The 27,950-nt window shown below is 36.4% G+C and overlaps 1 protein-coding gene across 1 annotated transcript in view; it reads right to left on the reverse strand.

Moving 5' to 3' along the window:
* Positions 1-22,740, reverse strand: part of traf3ip2a (TRAF3 interacting protein 2a) — a 45,536-nt gene extending 22,796 nt beyond the window's left edge. The window contains exons 1-7 of the mRNA XM_039747941.1: positions 22,569-22,740; positions 22,086-22,217; positions 10,089-10,130; positions 6,071-6,697; positions 2,730-2,859; positions 2,055-2,257; positions 540-628 (exon numbers count right to left, since the gene is read on the reverse strand). Coding sequence (XP_039603875.1) covers positions 540-628; positions 2,055-2,257; positions 2,730-2,859; positions 6,071-6,697; positions 10,089-10,104 — 1,065 coding nt within the window. The 5' untranslated portion in view covers positions 10,105-10,130; positions 22,086-22,217; positions 22,569-22,740. The remainder of the gene's footprint in view (positions 1-539; positions 629-2,054; positions 2,258-2,729; positions 2,860-6,070; positions 6,698-10,088; positions 10,131-22,085; positions 22,218-22,568) is intronic.
* Positions 22,741-27,950: the final 5,210 nt, after the last annotated feature.

Below are 27,950 nucleotides of genomic sequence, written 5' to 3' on the forward strand. Positions count from 1 at the left end.
TACAGCACTGGAAACACTACAATATAAACAAATTAAATAGTTTCAATGTAAATATGTAAGTTGTAAAAACTGCCACAAGATCATACTTGTGACTCAATAATACATCAAGCTCCTCTTTGAGAAAATTACAGGAGAGACAGTAAAATTCTGCAAACTGACTAGAACGATTCTATGCATTCCATTAGTAACTTTGTCTATCAAGTCCATTTCAAACACATGCCTGCTCATTTTATTGTTTTTGATGTTTCCCACTGTTACAATTCCTGTGTGTCTACATAAATCAAGTGCTACCATTAATAAAATATTTGGATTTTTAAATAATTCTGGTTTCTATAAGAATGTATCTAAAACCTCTGACTGGTTCTTGCAAAATACTTGTTTAGCCAGTGAATGGTAACCACAGTCACAAACTGATAACACTTTAAATAATTGCAGATTTTAAGTAACATCTTAAATTGGTCTTTCTTTGCAACACTCAAAGTTGTTTTTTCACAATATTTTAGAATGTAGAGCTGAAATTTACACTATGCTGTACTTACTGCTGTCTGAAAGCCATTAACTCTGAGAAAATTCACAAAAGTTTTGATTTCATGAATTGTATCGACAGAATAGGTTACAAAAACCTTTCCTGAAATAAAAAAAATTTTCAATTAAAATGAAATACAGTATGATCTGAACTGTAAAATACATCATAGATAACATACATGGAACATTATGCAGAGTTGTTTGTCTTAAGCAAGGCTGTGGCAAATGCAAATTAAAAAACAAATCAATGATTAGAATGTTATAAGAAGTTATATAGAGATACATTTCTAATTTTCATTGAGTCGAATAAAGGATTCATTGGGTACACCTTGGCTATTAATGCTGTGTTTGAAATAATAATAATAATATTGATTTAAAATTGTCAAATACAAGGTATTTATAAATACTGGTATCTTTCAGAGTTTCTAATATGCCACAGGTAACATCTGAAGTACAGAGCAGTCATAGTGAAAAAAAATGATGAGACTAGACTTGCATGTCAGGCACCAAAAGTAGATCAAACTAATTCAAAGTTTTTTGAGGTTTTTTTTTTGTTTAGTTTTAACGATAAAGCTACAGAAACAACAAGCAAACATTCTTTCTTTCTAACAAGGTCAAGGGCTTATGAATACTGTTTTATGAAATCAGAGAGTGAACCTTGCCCTAATTCATTACTGCTTACATTAATTCCATTTTGTCATTAACTTTGTACCGTACAAGTTCATTATTTGCAAGTATCACTTGTTATACAATTAAAAATGTGAAGTGTCTGAAATAATCATCAAAAAGACAGATTTTTTTAAATTAAATTCATGTGAATCAACATTTTATAGTATTTGGAAGTGGAGGTTGATTGTGTTTCCCCAACTATATTATGATTAAGGACTCTAGCATTACAGAAGAAGTAACTGAGTGCAGACCGGGTTTCAGTGTTTACATCAGTGAGGTAGTACAACATAACATGATAATTTCTTGATCAAAGTCAGCTGATGTACATTCAGCCAAAAAAGCCAAAGCCAAAACCTTTTATGTGAAACATTAATTGTGCATCCCCACCATCACCAAAACCTTCTACCTGAATGACTGCTCTTATATGACATATTTGATAAACATATCTCATAATGATGTAAACCGTGTTCTGATATTTTTCAGTTAAGGAAGACAGAGGTTTCAAGGTAAGGTTGTTATGAATACTAATCATGGTGCTGGAGAGTGTCAATGTGTTGCAGGACAATCAGCACATGAAGTCAGAATTTCACTGTTCACATGACAATGACTCTATGAGCCCTATAATAACTATTGCATAATTTTTACTTGCTGTCCTACCGCCTTTCTGCATCAGCTAAATCAGTTAAAATTATAGCAGGTGACACACTCATTCTGTAATGCGTGCCACTTCATTGACCTCTGCCCTAAAACAAACTAACAGAAACTTTCACTATTGGTACACCATCGATCTTCCAGAAAATAAATATAAGGTATGAAAGACGGATAATTTCCAGGTGTCCGCCCACAATAATTTCACTTACTGCATTCCTCTGGCAGGTTAATTGTCTTTAGAGTGCCTTGGTTTTCTTGTTGGCCGCCCCATGGACGGTGAGGAGATGACATGAATCTAACCTGGGACATGACTGCAGGAGCATGGAATCTTTCATTGTGGTTAGAAGGAACATGAATATTCTCGTCATGAATGGTATGCTGAATGCGCTGGTCATTATATCTAGCAGGTAAGCTAAAAAGAAAAATAAACCAAAGATTACAAGCATTATTCACAGCTGTCTATCAAGATGTATGTCCAATTATAAATCAGCCAACAGTTGGTGGAACTAAGCAAATAAAAATGTTATCAATGTATGTGCCTAATGTTGTTAATTTGAAAATGAAGTGATAGTGAAGACTGGTTCTTTTTGGAAGAGAAGCCTGTAAAATGCTATAAGTGAAAGTATTTTATTATCAAAATTTTTAAAGGAACACAATTTGTTTTGTCTCAAACAATCCATGTTTCCAACATTTTAATCCATAAACTTCAAAAACAACTGGACTACAAAAAAACTTTTGAACCAGCCAGCAGAAACTCCTTTGCAGTTGCTCAAGGGTAATCAGCATCTAAATAGGAAAGACGAAGGATAACAATCATCTTTCTTCCGCCGTGATACTTTTCATCCCATCATCTGTACATCAAGTTTTGCTTAAGTTTAACTTACCGGTCAGCCATATTTGCTATGTTGATGCCCTGCTCTTTTACATGATGCATGTTACACCGATTTCTTTTCTCTTCTTCACACAAGAGGCAAGGGTTGAAGCGATTTTGTCTGAAGACTCCACAATGACAGACTTGGCAAAACAAAGCAAAAGGCAAGTTTCACTAGGGTCCCTGTAGCTTAAGATGATAGATCAGTAAAATATACATAATATATGCAATGTATAAAAATTTTTTTTTTGAAAACATAACATATTTATGTACTTCACATGCACAAGGAAAACTGAACACATTTTTAAAAATAACATTTCATTTATATTTAATGGTGGTATTTTACAGAGTATTTAAGAAATTCATGCCATTTTAATTCTGTGCACTGTTTTAAATATTATAACTACTTGTGTTTGCAAGCAAACACATAGACTTCGAAATCTGAATAACATTGTTCAACAAGTTCAACACTTAATTCAAATATTCCAGCATAAAACATTGAATTCTTCCTTTAGAATGTTTGTCTGTATTCAAAACCACCTGAAGATCATTTAATGAAACTAAAAATTACTCTTTATCTACTATGCCATTTTGAAAGCACAGTCTACTCAAAAATAACAAGATACAGCCATTAATTTTCCAGACAAGCAACCAGCTTAATCAAGGTATTCAACTGCAAAAAGGTGGAGCCCATCCCAGCAGTATCAGAGCAAAGTGCAGTGCATATGGTGCTAGTTCCTCACAGAGCCCATTTATACACACACCCATATAGGCATGGGTGCCATCTGTTATGGAACATAGGGGCAACTGTACCTCTCATTCTAAAGTAATCCTGCAGCAACACTACAGAAAAGTTGCAATAGTTGAAATGAAGAGTCCATACCAGCTGCGTTTGACAATAGTTTGTTGCTACAGGTTACTAAAGCTCCATTCAGACTACAGGAAAAAGTCACTCAATTCTGGCTATTTATGCTGCCAGATAAACAGGTATCTTACAGTGAAGGTGACAGCATATTCATTATCTTGCCATGCAGCCCCATATAACATAAACATATAAATTTTGAAAATGCAATGAAATCTATGCATAAACATTATCTTTAAACATTTATCTATTAAGCAGCATTACCACTGCACTGTTGTGAAGCCCCAAACTGGAAGCATCTATTGTATTCACTTTAATCCTTTAAAGCCTGAAAAGGCAGAATTACCTACGATTGTTTAATACAATATAAACTTAGTTGTTTTTCACTGTCCACAATGCTTTTAACATAGCTTGGTGACAGCAACTTAATAAAATACAGAACTCACATTTTTATTTAGCTTTTTTGAAGATCCTAAAGGAACATAATAGAATTTGTTTTATTTATGGTACAATATCCTTTTAAGAAAGTACTTGTTTTCATACTGAGGAACCATGTCTAGAACCTTTCTAAATGCTTAACCCACTATTAACATCTGTCCAAATATTTGCCAATTATTTTTTAAAGTATTCTCAGTAAATGCCATCCCACTAATTCTAGTACCTTGTATACTAGAATTGTGATTGTTAAACTGCAGTTTACTTTTCAGTCTGTAGCAATGCTTTTGAAAGTCTAGGCACACCATCTCAAATATTTGGCATGTAACATATTTGTTAAATACAAGGATTTTGAACTCCAGTCACAGAGTGGGTCAGGGCCTGTAGGATGACTTTAAAACCACTCCGCAAGTAATCAAATTCCTGGTTTGGATGTTTTAAACACCTGAGTGTATGTATTTTGTTTTCTCAGACATCTGGGGAGTTATTGGACACCAATCACTGTTTCACATTTTTTGTTTCAGATTTTCAACTTACATTTCGATTTCTCAGAGGTCTATAAAACTTAGTGCATATATAAAACCTCAAAAAGCTGTAACATTTTAAACCAAACAGAAAAACATATTTAAAAAATATTAATCTTTGTAATTGTAACCCTAAATTGGCTCGGAAACAAGTGTATATTATCATATCAAGCCACACAATTTGTTGATATATACAACCTGTGTGGGAAATTAGTAGATCATCTGCTTAAAATTAATATATGAAAATAAATCCCCTTTTGCTCACTCTAAAGTACCACAACACTATTAAGTCTGTCAAAAATAAATTTTACAAAATTAAGTAAAATATCAAGCTGAATAAAGTGGAGCGCAAGTCTGGAGAAAGGTAAAAAGCTATTTTAGGAGGCATCTGTCACAGATCAGTGTGGTCCATGACAATAACATGCAAATTAAAAAGTTATGTGCAACACAAATTAAACATGTCATTGCTGCCAATTTACACTCTTCACTGTAGCATGGCAATTATAGCAATGTGGCTGTCATACATGGTTTAACAAAGTAGCAACAAATTATTACTCAAAAAAGTTGACATTTCAGATTTTTATGTTATTTATTTGCAATTTTTTCTTTCTTTCTGGGAGGGACACTGTGCTTTCTTTAAACATGGCTAGTGACATCCTTTAGATGTGTCTTATGTCTGTGATGGCCAGTAGAATTGTCTATGCTCTAGTATTCTGTAAGCAAATTAAAAGGGCAGGTTCAGTTATGGGACACAGTCTGGATCCCTTGGAGGCAGTAATGAAGGACAGAATGAAAACATACCATTAGTGCCATTATAAACAATGCTGCAAATCCTCTTTAACATACTAACACCGAGGATTTTCAGCCAAAGAATTATTCTGCAGAAGTGTGTCAAGAAATGCTACTGGGGCTCCATTTTACCAAAAGCAATAATTATAATGCTTCACTATAGCTGCCCTCTTATCAGCCATGTCAGAAGTTTTTTTTTCCCCTTCATTTATGAATTACTTGTGTGTGTTTGAGGAAGTTTGTTGTTGTTTGTTATAATATTTCTTGAGTACAAACACAAAGAATCAAGTAGTCTAATCAAGACAAGAAAACCAAGAATTCACCTTTGATTAATACATTGGTAATTATTCCTATAGTGTGTTTGAAATTGACATCTAAATTAAAGAAATAAACTCTAAAAGGACAAATCTGATAAAACCTTTTAGTCAATATTCAGGCAGGAGAAAAGCTTGCGTCATTTATTATACTTCAGCTAATGCTATATTAGCCTAAAATTATTCTTTCACATCAGCTGCTGAGGCCTTCCAGGGACAAAATGTGAAATCTGCCTCTCCTAAATCTAAATGATTTGCTGGCTTAAAACTACATAAAAACACCTACTTTTTTATTCCTTTTGTCATCAAGCTATGTTTTAACAGTTTTCCACCTAATTTTCCCTATTGGCACCCTATGTTAGTTGTCATGTTACAATCCATACAATTAAATGATAAAATAACCTTTTTGAGGTTGTACTTTGTAACTTACATGGAATGGAGCCTTTATTAAATCCAAAGTCCAATGGGCCATTGGGAGGGTTATGGCAATGAACATCATTTTGACAACTGGCGAATGACATCAAGGGCAATGGAGGATCCAGCTGGGGACTACTCTCGCCTTGTTGAGCTTGGGAGCCATATCCTGTATCTTTACTTGGCAGTTCCAGAGGAGGTCTATTGCTTGGAGGCTGGTACAAAGCAGAACCAACAAGAGAATTTTCTGCCATTTGCTGAGAAATAAATTTACCTGCAGAAGTATAGCCAGTAAAAGATGCAGCAACATACTGCTCGGGACAATTTGCTCCAGTTGAAAGCTGAACTTGATCCAGGGAATGTGGTTGTGAGGAAGACTTGCGATTACCAGTGGCATTCCAAGATGCTTGTTCCTGACTACATACAATGTTAAAGAGAAGTGGTTTCTGTGCAATTTGATATTTCTCATCCAGTGTGTCTGGCCCGTTATATCTACAAAGTTCTCTTTGAGTAGCATTTAGTCCAGTGCTTACTTTCTGGTTTTGATTGGCTACTGTTATCTTATTTTCCTCTTTGTATCTTGCATAAACGTCAGAAAATGCCTCATCAGTCTCAACTGGGATGCTCCTTTGAGTAAATGCACCTAAAAAATAATAAGTTGTGTGTTGTAAACATAAGTGATAGCAGTACTCTTAATAATACACTGAATTTTATTGTATGTGCAAATTCCCCTCGTTAATTCGAAACAAAAAACATCTTTGGCCCAAAGAGTGGCACAATACTCTTTGGTCTTTCTTGATACTCTTTAAATAAGGGCAAGGCAAATGAGTTCTTATTTCTAAAAAGACAAGTCATTGATGAGTAGAAGACATGGGTGTGTATGACAAATACTAAACAATATTTTCACACTAGAGTCTGACCACTCATTTGTTAGTTTATTTATTTTATAGTAACCATTCACAAATAAGTGGTGTGGCTCAAAGTGCCATTAGTAAGTCAAAATGGTACTAGTATGTGTTATAAGCCCAAAATTAAAACAATAAAAACTGCACTCAGTGCCAGCTTAAGGGTGCATGGTGTCCCTAGACTGTAGTGGGGGAAATGCTCCCCGACTTTGAGATTGGAGCATTTTATAATGTTGTTGAGCCAGGGAGAATCCAAGCACAACAAGGTACAGTAACATTAGTGCACACTTGGATATGACTTAGCAACCCAGACTGCACTAAGAAAATTCAGTCAAGCAGGGTAATCTTAGTTTCTGTCACATTGGCTAGAACCAGTGATGCCCCAGTGGTCTTGTAACATTGTTTTTTATTAATATATTGAAGGTTGCTAATGGACACTAAAGCTAAATGACATGTTCCTACGTGGCTGATGGAGCATCCCCTTTAAAGAAGTGTCCTTTTCAAAAGAAGGACCCGTAGACCAACAGGGATCCAGTAGTTGGGGGTATAGCCTGGCCACCTACTGTATGTCCCTCTAAGACTTATAATTATCTGGAGGCTAGTTGTCTAGAGGTAATTAACGTTGGGCTAATCATCCACCTGGAGAATACATGATTCAGAGTCAACATGCATGCATTGGAAATGGATTGATTCAAAGGAGATGACCCTGTCTGAAAAAAACAAATGATTTGCTGCATGGAACACAAGAACTTTAAATTCAAATGAGGTAGAGTTTGTAGATGAAATGATAAAATACAGTACTAGTGTCTTAGGGATAAGCAAAACTAAGAATAAAAAGGCTGGAGGACAAGAAATTTATTAAAAAATATATTTTGGGCTGTTCCAATGTAGCAATGGGAAGAAAAGCTTAGGAGGGGGTGGGGTTTACTGTATGTCTAGATTTTAGTAGTTGATTTGAAGGATTTAACTACTGTGCAATTATACATCCCAACAGATGACTCATATATACTAGAAGAAGACTCCTTCTATGCAGATCTTGAAAGAGTAGTGATCTCTTCTGTAAACAGAATCAAATTAGTGTTGGGGAAGGCTAAAGGTCAGCACTTGGCTTTACTGGTATATATGCTGGAGAGAAGACCCACAAACCAAATCACAATAACTAATGTGCGTAGATAATAACCTACTAATTGTCAATACATGCTTTAACCTCATTAGAAGATTAAACAAATAATATCTGAAGCTGTGGGATATGTAAGGAGCATAACCGACTGGATCATCTACCCAGAAATTCTATGATACACAGCTTATAATGTAAAAGTAATAACAGGAGTCAAAATGTCAACTGATAATAATTTATTAACTGCAGACACCAGGTTTTTCAGAGTAACAAGGGAAACATATAACAGATATGATAGAATAGATATAAAAAATGTGAGACATGGAGAAAATTGAATATGAGGAAAGATCAGCAGAGATGTTGGATGAACTGCTGAGTTGAGAAACAAGAGGATAGAAATGGGCATAAATTGAATGTGGTTATGTATGAAAGAGTTCTTTCTTAATTTTGCAGAAGTAGACAGAGGAACAAAGAGAATAAACATCAAGTTTAAATTCCCTTTCCAATGGATAAAGAACTCAAGCACTGGGATAGCTTGAGTCCACTTATATTTATTACTTTTATGAATGAAATACATACAAAAATGAAAAATGTGGACCAAAGAATAAGCATAGGAAATTGGGAAAAACTGCAGAAAATTCTCTTTGTAGATGACAGGGTCCAGAAAGCAGACAGCTAGAAAAGTTACAACAATGGTAACTATGTGGATTAATGTAATATTTTGTTAGTAGCCAAGGGAGAGGATGAAGTAGGGGAAATAACAGTAAAGTGTAGAGACAGGGAGTCTGAACAGAAGGCAATATTTAATAGTGTAATATATTGGCAGAGCAGACGAGATTAGCAAGGCACATTAGAATTTTTTTTTAAATTATACATTAGATATTGGTATTAAAAGAGGTCTCTGCAAGGTCTCTACAAAACCTACAATTCTGCTATACAAGTCTGCAGGCCAGCATTGTTGTATACATAAAAATGTGTAAATGATGGATAATATTAGGTATAGGATGCAAGGATTCATAGGTATAGGATCAGTCAGCATGATATGGTAGTACTTCAGGAAAGTGATTGTCATGAGAAGGGGAGATAGATGGTGGAATGAAAGAATTATGGCAAAGGTGGAAGAAGAATTATAAGCGAGGACTGTTAAACAGCAGCAACTAAATTGGTATTAGACACGTAATGAGGATGCAAGAGGACATATTAGAAAAGCGGGATATGGGGGCAAGGCCAGAAGGATGTAAGGGATGAGGAAGACCAGGGACCACCTACTGGGACAATGTGATAAAATTGGGAAGGGAAAATAATAAGACTATTGTAGGGTCAAGTCTCATATACTGTATACCCAGTGCAGCAAGCTAGAGGATTACAAAAGAATCCAAGAAACTTTCTTTACAATTTAGTTGTACTAGCTCATTCCATTCTCAAATTATACGTGTTACAAACAAAAGACTGGCATAGTGAACATGTGTACCCGATGTTTCAAAATGCCAGGGAAAGTAAAATTTAGCTCCCAACCTTTTCTAAAAATTCTTGCAAAAATTAATCCAAATCAATTTAATGTAACAAAATTGTTCATGACTTGTCAAAAGCATCTTGAGTAGAAGGCAAATAAAAATAATTAGGAAAGAAAAATCATAATCTTATGAAGAACTTTAGATTGTTACATTACCTAATATGGAAATGTAAAACCTTTAAGAATGGCTTAATTTATACTAATGGACAGTCATCTGAAAAAGAAAAAAAAACCTAAACAATGATTATTATTTGTGCTCCATCAAACCATAGCCTAGGAAATACCTAGTTTGGATGTCTACACCTCTAATTCATCATCAACTTCAAAAATGCACTTATTGTTGTTCCTGCATGCTGCACCACTACTTCACTTACATGAACCCACTGTATGCATTTCTCAGATTCTCTTAGTGTGACAGACAGTACTGAATTCTTTGCAGAAAAATCACTACTTAATTCTAATATCGTAGTACAGGGAAATGTAGCATTGGTTGCCTTACCTGAATTAAATGCCATTGTCACAAACAATTGTTACACTTAAACTGAAAAGAAAAGAAACAGAAATCAGCTACAAAATATAATACACAAATAACATCAAAATACTGCATACAGACACACCTATTCAAGCATTTTAAATAAAAGTAAACCTATACTTTATAAGTTCAATATTCAAAAGTATTTTTAAAAATACAAATTTGCTCTTAAAGAAAATTAAAAAAACTAGGCTTTTCCATTCATTAATTTTTAATTAACTTATTTGATTACTGAGATACAGATGGTTGAAGCCTACCCTTTGGCACAGGGCAAAAATTAATTCTTGTCTACTTGTTTCAACATCCACAGTCAGAAGTACAGAAGTATTTTTTGAGTTGAAAAACAGAAAGCACAAATAAAACCCATTCAGACATTGGAAAAACATACAAAATCCACGAGCTGTGACCAAGCCAGGGTTCAAACCAGGGACTCTGAAGCTATAGAGTGACAGCACTGACTAGGGCACCAATTTCAAAGTTGATCTACCCAAAATAGGGGCAGAAGGACACTAGAGCTTCAGACGAAATCAAATGAAGACACGGGAAGAATATGCAAAATGAACACAAGTAGTACCTAGGCCAGTATTTGAACTCACAGCTGTATTTCTGTGCTGCTCCAGACCTTTCTACATGATCCATTATCATTTTGAATCAGTATAACATTTATGCTTATTACACAATATAATACATAAATAGTGCTATACAAAAGTGAAAAGTTATCATCTACTGTATATAAATAGAATCATAAGCTATTTTTATTCCTAATTGTCAATAACACAAAAACAACTGAACCTATTTTCATGAAATGTTTCATATTCATTGCTGTTGGCCCAACTTAAAAATATAGGCTGAATGTCATTGAAGGATAGCAACCCAAACACCAGTAGCAATACAGGGTGTAGAATACAGTTTAGGTACCAGGAGTGTGGTGGGACTGATGGAAAGCTATCATCAACAGACACAAACCTCTCTACCAAACAAAGTGGGATCTTACCTAAGACCGCAGGTACAGTGTTTTCTTTTCAACTCACTTGGAACAAAAAAAGTCATATTCAATTTCTGTCCAGTGCAAATAATGAGTAAACAAATGACCCATCTGTGATGAGATCCATACATGAGTTGGAGTAGCAAAAGTGTTTTGATACAGTGGAAGTGAGAAGGGGTGGACACTTTTTGGACATCCGCTGGGAGCACAGATCAGGGAGGAATGTGTGTTGCTCAACCATCATTTGTCTCTCAATAATTGAATTGTACATTACAACTGTGGCACATTCTACATGGTCAATAATATTTCAATATTACTACTGAACTATTGAAGTAATTATTATTACTGCTCTATAAATTGTTTTTTTTTGCAGAAATTACTTCCGTTTATCTAAATCTTGCAGTTAATTCCATAGTAAAAATTTGCAGGGGCTTAATAAGCTCATAATCATTATATGCAAAATAATACCAATAAAACACATTTCCTTCTGCCTTGATGCATTCTGCCCAAAGGCTGGACGAGAACCACGAGGTGAAATGCAGTCAAAACCAGAAACAAGTCAAAACCGTGAAGCCAACAGCACCAAAGTATAATCACAATTCAAAATTGAAAAGTCCGAGGGAAAACTTGAAAGTTCACAAACCAAACTTCAAGACAGTAATTCGCGCTACTTTTGTTTGAGATTTCTATCCGAATCACAGACATGAATAAATTATTATATATGAACTTAAGAGGCTCTGCTGATGACGCAAGACACTGTCCCTTCCAAAACCACATTACTTGGCAACCAAGAGCAGTGTACCGGTAATGGGAATGATATCATGGTGGAACCCATATGCAAAACAAAATATTGTTGTGGCACCATAAATTAAATAAACACTATGATCAGGAACATTATACAACAAACATAACTGCATAGAAATATAACCAACATAAAGAAATCCATATTCCCATTTATACTTATGCATATAAAATGTTATCAGAAAGAAATAAATCTTCAAAGTGAGCAAGAACAGAGTAGGTCATAAGTGTATGGTGTACTTTTTATTTATGTTAAGCTTGTAATGTATACATTATTGCTCTTCCAGATGAAGCTGGGCAGAACAGCTAGTGTTTATATAAAATTAAATCTGAAAGTTCAACTGATTTACTTATAGACAATTTAGATTTTGCAATGAGTGCCCATGTCAGAATGAACGGTAAAAGATTGACCAGTTTTTTTTTTCTAACTATCTCTATTCAACTGGAGCTCAAAATACACTTTCCTTTTTATTTTTTGAGGAAGAATATCTGCATATTGAAAATAACACATGGCATTACAGAGCACATAGACACCCCCAATTCCAGAAAAGTTGGGATGCTGTGGAAAATAAATAAATAAAAACAGAATGCAATGATTTGCAGTTCTCATAAACCCTTATTTTATCCACAACAGAACATAGAAAAACACATCAAATGTTGAAAGTGAGACATTTTAATATTTCATGAAAAATATTAGCTAATTTTGAATTTGAAGGCAGCAGCGTATCTCTAAAATATTGGGACGGCAGCAACAAAAGGCTTGCAAAGTAAGTGGTACTAAAAAGAAACAGCTGGAAGAATATTTTGCAACCAATTAGGTTAAATGGCAACAGGTCAGTAACATGACTGGGTATAAAAAGAGCATCTTAGAGAGGCAGAGTCTATTAGAAGTGAAGTTGGGCAGACATTCACCAATCTGAAAAAAACTATGTCTACAAATTGTGGAACAATTTCATAATAATGTTCCTTAATGTAAAATTTTGAAGACTGAATATCTGATTATCTATAGTTAATAATAATCATCAAAAGATTTAGAGAATCTGGAGAAATATCTGTGTGCAAAGCACAAGACCGAAAGTCAATATTGGATGCCTGTGATCTTCAGGCACTCAGGCAGCACTGCATTAAAAACAGGCACAATCCTGTCATGGAAATCACAGCATGGGCTCAGGAACACTTCCATAAATCAATGTCTATGAACACAGTCCACAATGTCATCCACAAATGCAGGTTAAAGCTCGATCATTCAAACAAGAAGCCATATGTAAACATGATCCAGAAAGGCAGGTGTCTTCTCTGGAGCAAAGCTCATTCAAAATGGAATAAGGCAAAGTGGAAAACTGTTCTGTGGTCAGCTTAATCGAAATTTGAAATTCTTTTTGGAAAAAATGGATGAAGAAGAGGAACCACCTGGCTTGTGATCACTCAGTTCAAAAACCTGCTTCTTTGACAGTATGGTGATACATAAGTGCCTATGGAATTGCCAGCTTGCACGTCTGGAAAGGTACCATCAATGTTTAAAGGTATATACTGGTGTTAGAGCAACATATGCTCCCGTCCAGATGATGCCTTGCATATTTCAGAAAGACAAAGCTAAACCGCATACTGCATCTATTACAACAGCAAAGCTTCATAGTAGGAGAATCTGGGTGCTGAACTGGCCTGCCTGCAGTCCAGACATTTCACCAATTGCACATCATGAAACGGAAAATATGACAAAGACGACCCAGGATTCTTGAGCAGCTAGATTCCTGTATCAGACAAAAATGGGGCAACATTCCTCTTCAAAAAGTCCAGCAACTGGTCTCCTCAGTTCCCAGACTTTTATGGACTGTTATTACAACAAAAGAGGAGGCTACATAGTGGTAAACATGGCCCTGTCCTAACTTTTTTGTGATGTGTTGCTGTCATTAAATTCAAAAAGACCTTATTATTTTCTTAAAACTGTACATTTTCTCAGATTAAACATTTTATATGTTTTCTAATTTACACAGTGACGCAACCTTTTTGGAATTGGGGTTGTATTTTATCTTTTCTTAACATAAAGATTGTTTTAAATCATCTCAATCTCTCCAATCTTATTTTAAAAATTCACTTTGAGATATCTTAAATAGACTTTACGGGATCTCAAATAAATTTTCAGATACTACAAAATAACTTCTTGTGCATTTCAAGATATTTCAAACAGACCTCTTGTGCATGTCCAGCTATCAGAAATGTATCTTGTGTTTCAACTCTTCACTTAGGACAAATCACAGCTCCAGTTCTGAAGATAAAGCTAACAATGGGCACATACATATACAACAAATATATATATACTTATATGTATATATGTATATGTATTAAATAAAAATGCATGGATAGACTCTGGCTCACAGCAATTTTTAGTTGCATTATGCTTGTTTAAGAAATTGGTGTTGAGATAGAAAAAGCAAGTTAATTTATAATGCAACATAAATGTAATCTATACTAATAAAAGGCAAAGCCCTCACTCACTCACTCACTCACTCACTGACTCATCACTAATTCTCCAACTTCCCGTGTAGGTAGAAGGCTGAAATTTGGCAGGCTCATTCCTTACAGCTTACTTACAAAAGTTGGGCAGGTTTCATTTCGAAATTCTACGCCTAATGGTCATAACTGGAAGGTATTTTTCTCCATTAACTGTGATGGAGTTGAGCTGGAATGACGTGGGGGGAGTTTCATGTGACATCATCACGCCTCCGTAATCACGTGAACTGTCAACGCAGTGCGTAGAAAACCAGGAAGACCTCCAAAAAGCGCTTAAGAAAACATGCATTATATAATTGAGAAGGCAGCGAAACAATAAGAAGCGAGCGAGTGACATATACTACCATATTCATGACTGCTGCTACCTCGGAAAGAAAGCAAGGTGTAAACCTAAACTTTAAATTAAGTTCATAGACAGGCTACCGCTGGCGTTTCACATGCCCACAGGTAATGCGGGATACAAGTTTAATGAGAGGACGAGGATATAAACGAGTTTTGATCACTTTGTAACTAAGTTAAAATTGTAGGTGAAGGGGTGTGCTTATGCAAATTCCGAGACTGTGTTTGTGGGGATTGACAGTTAAGGCGGTGGGGAGTCAGTCATCATCTCCCTCCCATTCATCTCATTTGGCTCTGAGCTGAGCTCGCGCTAACGCCGTCTTCGAAGCAACTTCATCACACTGCCACCAAATACTCACAGAAAAATCCACAAGTTAATACACACGCTGTCTCTATAGAGTTTCTCCACACTGAATCCTCCAGGCACTACTTACAAAAGGTTACATTGACAATCGTGTTACGTTATTTTTAAAATCTTTCCTTTTCTTAGCACAAGCACAGCTGAGAAGCTTCGATGCATGTGCTCCATAACGCGCTTAAAAATAATGCATTTAATCACACTTTGCATTACAAGCAAAGGGAGCTTTTGTCAATGCATGATTTCCTGGTACACACGATTACTTTGATCAGCGCATCCCGATTCATTTTACCCTCGCACCACCTTAGTTTGAGAAGAAGTATGAAAAAATATGAGGTTAACACAGAAAAACAGATCACCAATTCAAGCTTTATGAATAATCGATTCGCCATCAATAATTGTTTTGGTAAAGCCATCCTCCTTCCATTTTATAATTTTTCCGCCACTAGCCATGATTAAATGAACGGTAAATAAAGTAAGAGCAAAGCGAGGGTGACTTATTTAGGCAGGCATATATATGACAGCAACACTCATGACAATGTCAATCATGTTACGTTATTATTAAAATGTTTCCTTTTCTTTTTCATTACTTCTTTAACACACTACTTCTCCGCTGCGAGCGGGTATTTTGATATATATAATATATGAATGACCTCCAAAGAGCTGAGACTTTTGATATCATGAACGTGTCTGCAAAACTGGGGTCTCCTGCCCTGCAAAAGTCGAGCAGCCAGCGCACGCATAGCTGTGCCGGCCTTTGAGACGCTGACTGCGCTTCTGCCTTAAGTCAAAGTGAGCACTTTTAATTTTTTCATCCTCCCCTGCGCTATAGCCCAGACAAGTGCAAACACGGGACCCCTTTTCTACACCACAGCAAAATAATATTAAGGCGATTCACACTTTCTTTTGCACGTATACGATTATGAGGTTCTCACCCTGGATTATGAAGACACGCACACGAGTAGAGGACTGACAGTGCCATCACAGCCGATTAATGGCGAGGACGTCTCACCAGTCTACACAAGACCCACGCGACTGTCCTCAAAAGGCGATCATAACGCCAGCGAACACATCTCTCTATACTATATAAAAGAAAAAGGCAACTTTCCTTTCTTTACACCTTTTTTCCTTTTATCCCAAACCAAAGCCTTTCTCGCTTAACACTGCAGAGGACACAAAACTAATTTTCTTTAAATGCCGGTAAGGCACATTACCAGAGGCACAAATTTGAACGTTCACATAGAAAATGTAATTTCTATACCACAGCCGTCGTGTAGCGCCTTTCAAAAGGGATCTACTACCGAGAGATGATCCATATATATTTTAGCTGCTGTTAGTTACTTACCTGTTGTGTTACACAGTCTTTAAAATGTAGTTTACCCACAACCACTCCAGTAGTGCTCAATGTACCTGTACTTCTTAAAACGTTAATGTTTTACTGTTTAATAACTTATAGACTATATTTTATTATTTCTCTTTGCACTCAGTGACCAAAGCTATACACACACATATATAAAAGCTATACACACAAGTATATGTATGTGTATATATATGTATGTATGTGTATATATATATATATATATATATATATATATATATATATACATACACACACACACCCCTATCTACATTATATATATATATATATATATATATATATACACACACACACACACACATACATACATACATACATACATACATACATATATAATTTGTGTGTGTGTATGTATGTATGTGTGTGTATATATGATGTAGATAGGTATGTATATATATATATATGTGTGTATATGTAGATATGTATATAGATATGTAGATATGAAGATATGTATGTGTATATATATGTATATATATATATATATATATATATATATATATATATATATATTTATGTGTGTGTGTGTGTGTGTGTGTGTGTGTATATATGACAGCAGCAATCCAAGCTGTGTGAAAACAGTAAAAAGGAGACGTGTCAGACGTCGTGGTACATTTTCTGATGCAGCTAGACGAAAAACTTTGTGACGCTGCCCAAATACACAAAACAATTACTTTGACAATCATGTTATATTATTTTTAAAATGTTTCCTTTTCTTTTCATAACTTCTTTAACACACTACTTCTCCTGCTGCTATATATATATATATATATATATAGATAGATAGATAGATAGATAGATAGATAGATAGATAGATAGATAGATAGATAGATATGAGAACAACATATATATAGATAGATAGATAGATAGATAGATAGATAGATAGATAGATAGATAGATAGATATGATATATATATATATATATATATATAGATAGATAGATAGATAGATAGATAGATAGATATGAGAACAACACTCATATCAATGACAAAACAATTACATTAACAATCATGTTACGTTATTTTTAAAATTTTTCCTTTTCTTTTTCGTACCTTCTTTAACACACTACTTCTCCGCTGCGAAGCGCGGGTATTCTGCTAGTTCCTATTATAATTCTGTTACTACTGGAACAGGCTCTACTTTTGTAAAAAAAAAAAATGGTGGATACCAACAAAAATAGAAACTATGTTAAACAGGGAAAATATCTGCCATTGACTGAAGTATGTTCAACATCTATAAAGGAGTTTTTCTCAGGTTTTTTTCTCACAATGTTTCAAACAATAGAAACGATTGTTAAGAGTATGTCAGGTTTTCTATTAATTCAAATTAAAGTTCCATATTGGAATACATTTTATATTTATTACAAGGCCAGGGAGTGGCTTCATTGGTCAGACAAGAAGAGCAAGAATTTCACTGTACTCTACATATGACAAGACAACTAACTACTTGATTACATTTTCTTGAAAAACTTCCATAACATTTTGAGATGTTCCAAATACATTTCAAGATGCCGGAACTGCATTTCAAGACACAATATGTTAAAATAATGTCCTGTGCATTTCGAGATACATGTATCTCAGAAACATTTTGACATAAGTTAATATCAACTCCTGTACACTACAAGATATTCCCAGTAAATTACACTCTACCTTAACATCATAGGAAGCCACTTTAAAAACTGAAAATATCACCGGAACCCAGTTGAAGATATCTCGAAAAGCAACTTAAAACAAGCACAAAGTTACTTCTCGAGATCTTGTTATATCTGCATTTAAGATATTTTGAAATACCTGTATTATCAGATATGTATACTTCATTTTACAAAATTTTAAAATGTATTTATTACAGGTATATTGTATATTTATGTCAAGATATCACTCAATGATAAAAACACTTGTCGCACTCACTTATATGTTGATGACCTAGTGTAAACAATGTATCTTGCTGATCTGGCTAAAGTATGCCACTCCAGGTTGTGCTCCTATTTTAGTGGCCACATTTATTTAATTTTCTTTGGTAGTTCATTCAATTGCCTACAGCCTCTCTTTTATTGCATCCCATATTATTATATGCCTATTCTACTATTCCACTTATTCCTAATGACTGTATGTATACCTGATCCATTGGCCTGATTTCTTGTTCTTTGCTGATGATGCACAGCTATGCATATATGAACAATTACCTGTGTTGCATATCATGAACAAAAACAGAATTGCCCAATTCAGAATCTCATACATAACATTGCCAACTTAAGTCTCTTTCACTTTTGCTCCATATTAAGTAAATTACCGTGATTCTAATATTAAAAGACCTATTTCACAATGCATTAGCAGACAATGGAAGTTTTAAATATTAAATTCTCAGCTTTGACCTACCTGTTCAACCACATTACTTATCAGTGGTTTCAATCACCTTGGGATCCCATCTAATGCTGTAATTTTTAAAAGTTCTCCAGTTCCAGTAACTAGTGCTTTTAGACCACTAAAACAAATAAAATAGTGTAACACCAGCTTTCTCTCTATCAAATGCCTGATTATGCATCCATCCATTATCAACCCTACAGTACTTATTCCTGTTGTTGCGGCAAAACCTTGGCATATGTTAAACTACTTTCTAGAGATGTTATCTCCGATCCTTCTGTGAGGTTCCCCTCCATTTTCATATTCACATCAAAACGAATACAATGACTTTTACATCTTATATTTTAGCAGTGTTATTTCCACAAATTGTTTATTTTCTTAACAACACAGTCTGTCATACATGTAATAGACATTACGGCATTGGTAGGCTATCCAGTGTCCCTCTTGTTTTATTCACACTGCTGTCTCCTACACCTCCTACAGATAAGAGGGCACATTTCTTTGGCTCAGCCACTTTCTGTAATAAGCATTTGTTTGTGAAGGCTTTATCTAAATTCCCCCTGCATGAATGAGACTGAGTTTTTAGTGAGGGTTGCTAATGGGTGAATTGGCATTTTGTCCAGTGCCAGTTGTGTCTAATGCTGATTGTGACCCCACAATCCTGTAATAAAAAAACAAGTTTACAAATGGACAGATACAGTATATGGCCATTTACATATATTGTTTATATACATTTTTTCTTTTATTATCCCCTACCATGTACTCCTAGATGCTAGAAAACATGTGACATAACAGGTACCAATGATGCCTAATCCTCTGTAGAGCATGGGAAAGATATATGGCTGGCAAAACATGTTCCATGTTCAATAGAGGTTTAAACTAGACTATAGTTTCTCTTTAAGACAGGTAGACTAGAAAATGCCTGAAAAAACAGTCAGTTTAAGTAATGAAGAGATGCATTAAATGCCAGATAGAATTGTCCAAAATTGTCCAAGGTTGTTCAAAAGTGGTGTGTTGTTTAAAGTGGGTCTGTGCCAGAAGAGAGACTGAGGCCAGAACGGCAAGGATAAGAAGACTCACTGCTGAATGGAAGATTCTTGGATTTCACATGTAAAAGACAGAGAGAGCCTTGTGACACTTAAAAAGTGGGCAAACAGGCAAGTGACACTGTTCTACTTTATCCCTCCTCTGTGCACATATATGATAAAGTCACTATTTTTGTAAAGTTTCCGGCATTATTCCACATGCAAAGAGAGGGACCGTTTCATGTTACACATTGAGTGTGCTTACAAGCACACAAAAAACTGGCATAAGGGGAGTATCCTGGTTAAAGCAGAAAACGTCTTCTTAAAAACCTTTGATTATACTCACAAGTACACTTCTGGAGTTCTCCTTTGGCAAAACACTCTAACATTATATAACTTTATTCACTGTGTGCTGTGAAGTAAATAACATCCATCTCCTTTTTACATCCTCAAATTGAGCCACCAATGACTTACAATATGGTCATTGGCTGCTGTGTCACATTGTTAAAACATATCTATAGCAAATAGCTGGATTAAAACTAAACTGACACTTTATTAATACTGTATGTTTCTGTTACTGGGCTGCATACAGCATGCTCTTTTCTGCTTGGCTGAGTCCTACAAAGGAGCAGCAAACTGGTACTTGGGCTTTTCACCTTCACGCTGGCATTTTTACTTCAATAAAATAAGTATTGCGATAGTTTACTTGTTACTTTAAAAAGTAATCAGACTATGTAAGGCACATTACTTTTAACATGCTATCCACAATAGTGCTCCCTGACATTGTACTTCTGAGCTTTGCACTGTACATTCAGCTCATCAACATAAATTTAGAAATTTCAGAAATATTGAGACAGATTATTTCAACCATAAGAAAGAATAATGTGATCACCCAAACATTTGCCTCAGGAAATGTATCTTGTGAAAATGTCTACCTGTGGCTGCTGAAAGTGTGTGTGAATCAAATACAGTACATGTCCAGACTGACAGAGTGCAACGGACATGCACAGACTACAAAATCCTGAACAGTAAACTGGTTAAGGGTTTGCATTGCCAAATAACCACGTTACTCACTCAGAAATCAAAATGTGTTAAATTAGTTTCTCTAACCAGAATAAGGGTTAACATGGCATTTTAGAAACCAGGCTTCCGTGAATAACTGGGTTATTAATGAGCATGCAAACACACTGACTTAACAAAGGGAGAACAATATGTTAAATCTGTGAGGAAGCAGCAGTACTTATTATGGTGATAGCTATGTCAAACCTTTGGGTTCATTTTCATCTTCAAAGTCGGGAAGAAAGAGCTTGATCAAGAAAATACAATTCTAAATAAATATTAAAAAAAATAATTTCAGATATATTTACATATTCATGTATTGATAAGCAAGGTGTTTGTTTTTAACGACCAAAGGGTAATGTAGTTTTTCTTTTTTTCCCCATTTAGAAACATGGTCATGAAGTATTCTGATTTCTGTTCTCTATTAATTACACTTAAGTCCTGTATGTTAATGTAGTCTTATTTACCATGGTGCAAGGAAGTGGTAATGTGGTGGAGTGGAGGTGTTTTCTATGTTGGACGAACATGCAAGTCAGAATTTCTGAGTACTCTGTTTATGTGTCAAAATTGCTATTACTATTACAGAGAAATATACTGTAATATCACTTTTATGGTGAAGGGACGCATGTTGTAAAATCCGCTCTATAATTACAATAACATCTATTAAACAATTGCCACTTTATTTGGATTCATGAAAGTGCTGAGCTGACAATGTAGTGACAATACTGCACCGCCAAAATAAAATGGAAGGACAAAAAGTCGGACTTTAGACGTTTCTCTACTGACTAATATTTAATACGCTCTACTCCTACCGTCCATTAGCCACTGCACTTCTTTCACCCAGTCTCAAAGAATACAGACACCAAAAATATGGATCATTCTGATAATTATTCGGACAATTATTAACCTACGGGACACACATGACTACAGATACTTCAAGTTACTATTCTTGAGCTTAAAGACGAACGCCCTGTTTCAGAGGCTTCGCACAGGAATGTCACAGTCTGCCATAAACTCAAAGCGCTGAGACACAAACATGGTGAAAAAGAAGAAGCGTCAGTCTCACAAATACAATCAGAATCCTGTCAGTTCAGTTTTCTCTAATAACTCATCCCATGTAAAATATACTTTGGATAAAAAGCATAACTTACTGTTTACATGTATTACTTTTCTCCAGGGCCTCGAAACTGCGAAGCTCCGATTAGTTTTTTCGTCTCTCTCCAGCTGCTCTACACGGAAGCTCAGTTTGGATTGCTGGAGTCGGGACGACAGGTAGTTCTCCCCTGCAAGAGGAAGGCAACGTGCATGCAAATGAGGCATATGCAAATCCGAGTAAACTGTCGCCAGCCTGGCTCGCCAGGTCAAGTAGCCGACTACTGCACACACCCAAGCCATAGAGCGCTGAACTGGAGGACTTGGCACTGGTTTGTATCAGGCGTCGTTACTGTAAGGTGTTTGTAGGCGTTTTAGAGATCCAGAATTAATCAGGACAATTCATTTGATGAATTACTCAAATTTAAGGCTTTGCCGAGTCAAGAAATATATACCTACGCGTCCTTATCCGAGAGGACCATCGCCTGCCTATTGTAGTTTAATTAACTTAAACTTGACCCCAAATGAAGTGTTATACTTACTGATTCGTGACCGAAATTCTATTGTTTAATGTCAGCAGTTGTTTGGAGTTGCGTTGTGCTGTGTCCGCCGCCGGGAGTTTGTAAGCATGGTGCAACAAAAAGAAATAAATCTTTCCACTAGGGCTGTGGCCGCGTGCGTTATTAAGACAGGTGACTCTGTGTCTTCTTATTTGTGCTGCAACTGTTTCTTTGCTAGACGAATTCTTGCATGTTTTTGAAATGCAATGGAAAGGGCAGATTGTGCAGGTCATCTATAAGCCTGCCAAGTGTTTGCATAACAGTGGTGTCGTCACACGAGCACTGCCGCCCACCTGTGGAACTCCGACTACCACCAGTTAAACAACTTTTGACATCATTCTTATTGTACAGTACACATAAAGTTAGCTAATTGATCACTGTAAAATAGAATTATTGACCTACTGTATGCAAACGTTAAAGACGCATACAGCGCCACCCCGCTGCCTGCGCTTGGGAAAGCAGATCATAACCTGGTTCTGCTTCAGCCTCACTTCAAACCAAGAGTGAAGGAGCTACCTACAACCACGCGCTCATTCAGGAAGTGGTCCCCCAGAGGCAAAGCAGGCTCTAAGAGACTGCTTTGGAACTACGGACTGGGATATCCTGCAGGGGTCACATAGTGAGAACATTGAGGAGGTTGTTGACTGCACTACTGACTACGTCAACTTCTGTATGGATATTTTAGTTCCAGCAAGAACAGTACGCTGCTATGTGAACAACAAACCATGGATTACAAGTGACATCAAGGGCCTTTTGAACCAGAAGAAAAGGTCTTTTAAAGGCGGTGATCAGCATGAGCGCAAGCGTTTGCAGAAGGAACTCTGAGTCCAGCTCAGGGCGGCAAAGGAGCAGTACAGGAGAAACCTGAAGCAGAAGTTGCTGAATAACAGCATGAAGGAAGTGTGGGATGAGATGACGATCATCACTGGCTGCAGCTCGAAGCGGGATGCCACCATCGAGGGAGACGTGGAGAGAGCAAACCAAATGAACAACTTCTTTAACAGGTTTGACCACCCTAACCCACTCTCACCTTGGAGTACTGCACCCTCCACCAATCCTTCTGCTGACACCAACATAGGAGAGACATCCCCACCTACAACTACAGCAGCCCAGGTGAGCAGAGAGCTGAGGAGACTTCGTGCCAGCAAAGCAGTGGGTCTAGATGGAGTATCACCATGACTGCTGAAGGCCTGTGCGCTGGAACTGGGGAGTCCTCTACAGCACATCTTCAACCGGAGCCTGGAATATGGGAGAGTCCTGAGGCTTTGGAAAACATCTTGTATCACCCCTCTCCCAAATGTATTACGTCCCGGTGAGCTGAATGACTTCAGGCCTGTTGCACTGACATCATATGTGATGAAGACCATGGAGCGGCTGCTGCTTCACCACCTGATGCCACAGGTCTGCCACGCCCTCGACCCTCTGCAGTTTGCATACCAGGAGAAGGTGGAAGCGGAGGATGCTATCATCTATATGCTACACCGATCCCTCTCCCACTTGGACAGAGGCAGTGGTGCTGTAAGAATTATATTTCTGGACTTCTCTAGTGCCTTCAACATCATCCAACCTCTGCTCCTTAGGGACAAGCTGACAGAGATGGGAGTAGATTCATACCTGGTGGCATGGATCGTGAACTGTCTTACAGACAGACCTCAGTATGTGCGTCTCGGGAACTGCAGGTCTGACATTGTGGTCAGCAGCACAGGAGCGCCGCAGGGGACTCTGCTTTCTCCAGTCCTGTTCAGCCTATATACATTGGACTTCCAATACAACTCGGAGTCCTGCCAAGTACACAAGTTCGCTGATGACACTTCTATCGTGGGCTGCATCAGGAGTGGGCAGGAGAAGGAGTATAGGAACCTAATCGAGGACTTTGTTAAATGGTGCAACTCAAACTCATGTACATGCTAGCCTCTTTGCGGTTCTGCCACTCGCATATGGGGATGCGGATGTACAATTTACTATTTTACATTATAGCGAGTAGTTAGCCGTATTAAAAAATAGTAAAACTTAATAATTTGAAAGTAGTTTCATGTTGCGTTAGAGTTGTTCGTTGTGCAGTACAATTTTGTTCTGTTTGGCTTTGAAATTAACATGCAAATATTTTTTAAACTTATACTTTTACTGTAAAACTTAAGTAAAAACAGCTTTTTGAATTAAATTTTCATCAATATCGCATTGAATTCTGATTCTGTGTTGGACTTTCATCGTGACAACGCAATGTATAACGCCCATGATTGAATTTCATTTTTCCCCCTATTAAATAAAACGACTTTTTCAAATGTTTGGCTGTGAGATTTGTAAATTGTCTTTGCAAGAGCTATTCTAATGGGAAACTGTTAATGTTTTAATAAGAATGGCATATCAAGATCTCCTTTGTTGTCTAATGTTATCCCCTGAAGCTGTGCTACATTACCTTTCTTGGAATTATCTTTCTTTCTACTATAATTCGTGTGGAGGAAGACTGGGTGGTGTTAACAGTTGCAGATATTTTTCACAATATTGTAAGTTGATGTTTTCATCTTCTACATGATCACCACCAACTGTTTAAGCATAGTCTATTGATACGCATTTAACCAATTTGCTGTGTAACCAATTGACATTTTTGGCATTAATTCATTTGACTTCATCGTTTCTTGGTGCTAAGATTGTGCTCTGACAAAAGCATTAACACGAATGAAAGGTGAGAGGCAGGGTTGCCAGATATTTGTTTCAAATCCCGCTCATTTGTCTAGACAAAGTAGCCCAAAAACAGCCCAAGGGCTGCCTTCAAACCTCCAACAGTAAAATAGAGCAAAAATGGCATTACTCATCTATAAAAAGTCAAAAACTAACCTTATTAATCTTTAGCAACAAAATATTCCACCAGTAGAACGTCGTAGTTTTGCTTGTCAATGGAATAAATGCTTGTGTTGAATTTGGCCAGCATAGCTGTTGTTGGCATAAATCCATTACAACAGATCCCTCTGCACGTCATGTAGCTTCTAATGCGTAACAAAGCTTCCAACACGCCTTGCTGCATCCTGTTTCTCAGTTTCATTTTAATCAGTTTCATTTGAGAGAAAGTTCTTTCCACTGCTGCATTATGGAAAGGCATTGCCAGCAAACTTAAGGCAAAATATCCAAGCAGTAAAAAGTCAAAATCCCCTGAAGCATCCTTGTGATTTGCAACAGTTATCCAAAATTCCTCACCCTTGTTATCACTGAATTGTGGCCATGACACTGTTTTGATTCGCATTCACTGCAGCTCTAGATCGCCCAAATTGCCTTTGTAAAAAAGGCAAAAATGACAACTTTGACAGTTGTTTTTTCTGTGGTCCAAGAATGACAGAAGGTGACAGATCAGCCAGCGACTTCAGCTGTTGCACATTTGTTGGCAGTCTCTGACGCAGTTTCCTTAGGAGTTCCAGTAGATAATCAGGACAGCGTTCTTTAATTTTCTCTGCTACATTGTGGTCAATTTTTGAGTCATGCAAAAGCAAGTTGAATTCTATGCCAAAGTTCATAGCTGCTAGGGGCAGATAGTTCGAACAGTTTTCCAGATCAAAAGTCATTGTTGATCCCCAAGATGTAATTCATAATTCATTGAAGCATGTTTTGATACAAAGTTAACAGTTCAGTGAGCAACTTTACAGGACTTGCTTTGTCTGACTCAAATAATTTGTTCACTGTGTTCAGTTCCTGTAATATGGGGCATAAAAACAGCAAGTAATGTTTGTTCTCTGGAGAACTGAACATCTGATACAGTAGCTCAGCAGTGTAGTCACGCAGTTCGTCTTTGACGATCTTAAAATGCAGCTTCAATTCGTTGTTCTGATCAAGAACTCGCTGAACGCAAGGGGCGATAGATAGCCAATGAGTATCTGATAACTTCAAAATATTTAATGGTTCTTCGCCAACATTAATGCACTGGAATTATTGCCTGTATTTCAGCTGGCGAATTGTACTGTGGGCAAACCAGTTATAGGTCTCTGATATCATGAAATCAACGTTTCTTGGCATCACCTTCACTGCATGTGATGAACTTAGTTGAATTGAATGACATACAGTTGATGTGTACTATTTCAGGGCAAAGTTTGCGAAATTGTGTTATGACTGAATTGTTTTTTTCACACATAGCATTACAGCCATCAGTTGCTAATCCCAAGCATTTGTTCATAGGCAGCTTGTTTGACTCAAGAAATTTGGAAATTGCACTGAATAATGTGCTGTACCTGATTCAAGCAATATTATTCCCGGAAATGTGACAATAGAACTTAGCGAACAACTGTAGTATCGCACCATCACACAGACCTGCTTTTCTAAGCTAATGTCTGTACTTTCGTCAATTATTAAGAAGTAGACAGTCTCCTTACCATCTAACTGCAGTAAATCTGAGATTAATTCTTCATGTACTGAAGGCCCGAGAACATTTTTGACGAGTGCAGAACATTTCGTTTGGTGGAGTGCTATGTCTTTACCTAAGATGTCTTTAACAAGCTATCCTATGTGATCTACTGTTGCTATACTGGAATGACACGCTACATTAGGCATTGCTTCTCTCTCCCAATTTTTGTTGTATCACTTTTCGTACTTTGACCACTTACCCACAACAACTACGGGTGAAAACAAAGAAGAACGCACTAGGCGATATCAGTTGAAAAAAATAAAACAAAAAATGTCTCAAGATGTCTTCCAATTAAGTAACAAGTTCCAAAATTGGAAAATAAATAAGTGTTGTAGCACCTCTGTACATATACTAGGTTTTTTACTTGAACACAGCATGCGTTTGTATTGCTGATTTTCAGTTGAAATATTACTTGCAGCTGAAATTATAGCAACAAAAATCATAAACCAGCCCAAAAAACCACAACCTGCAACTGCTAAAAACTTCCTGCAACTAGCTTTTGAAAGCAGCCCAATTGGGCGAGAAAACGCAGGGACCTGGCAACTCTGGTGAGAGGACCGTGTGCTTGGTTGAATATGGTTGAGAGGAGGGCGTGACGTGAAAACATCTCATGGCCAAGGTCTCAAGTCGCAGGACTTGAAAAAATCTTCCAAAAAGTCCCGTCTAGTCGCAAGATTTTTTTTTATATAATGGAGAGAAAGAATTTCCATTGAGAGTAATAACATCTATTATTAAAATTTAATGTTTATGTCAATTTATTATTACCAAATGTAAATTTTGTGTATCACATCCAAAGAAATATATGCAAATTTTAAAGGTGTATAGGGTTATAAGCTTATTATCACACACTTGCATGTGTGAATCAATGAATAACATAATACAGTATAAACACATCTGCAATACAATTACACAGATAGATTTTTAAGTTTTGCTTAATCTGAAAATTTGATCAATTTAGTGAATTTAGATATCATAAA

Source organism: Polypterus senegalus, chromosome 3, assembly GCF_016835505.1.
Source record: "Polypterus senegalus isolate Bchr_013 chromosome 3, ASM1683550v1, whole genome shotgun sequence".
NCBI lineage: Eukaryota > Metazoa > Chordata > Cladistia > Polypteriformes > Polypteridae > Polypterus > Polypterus senegalus.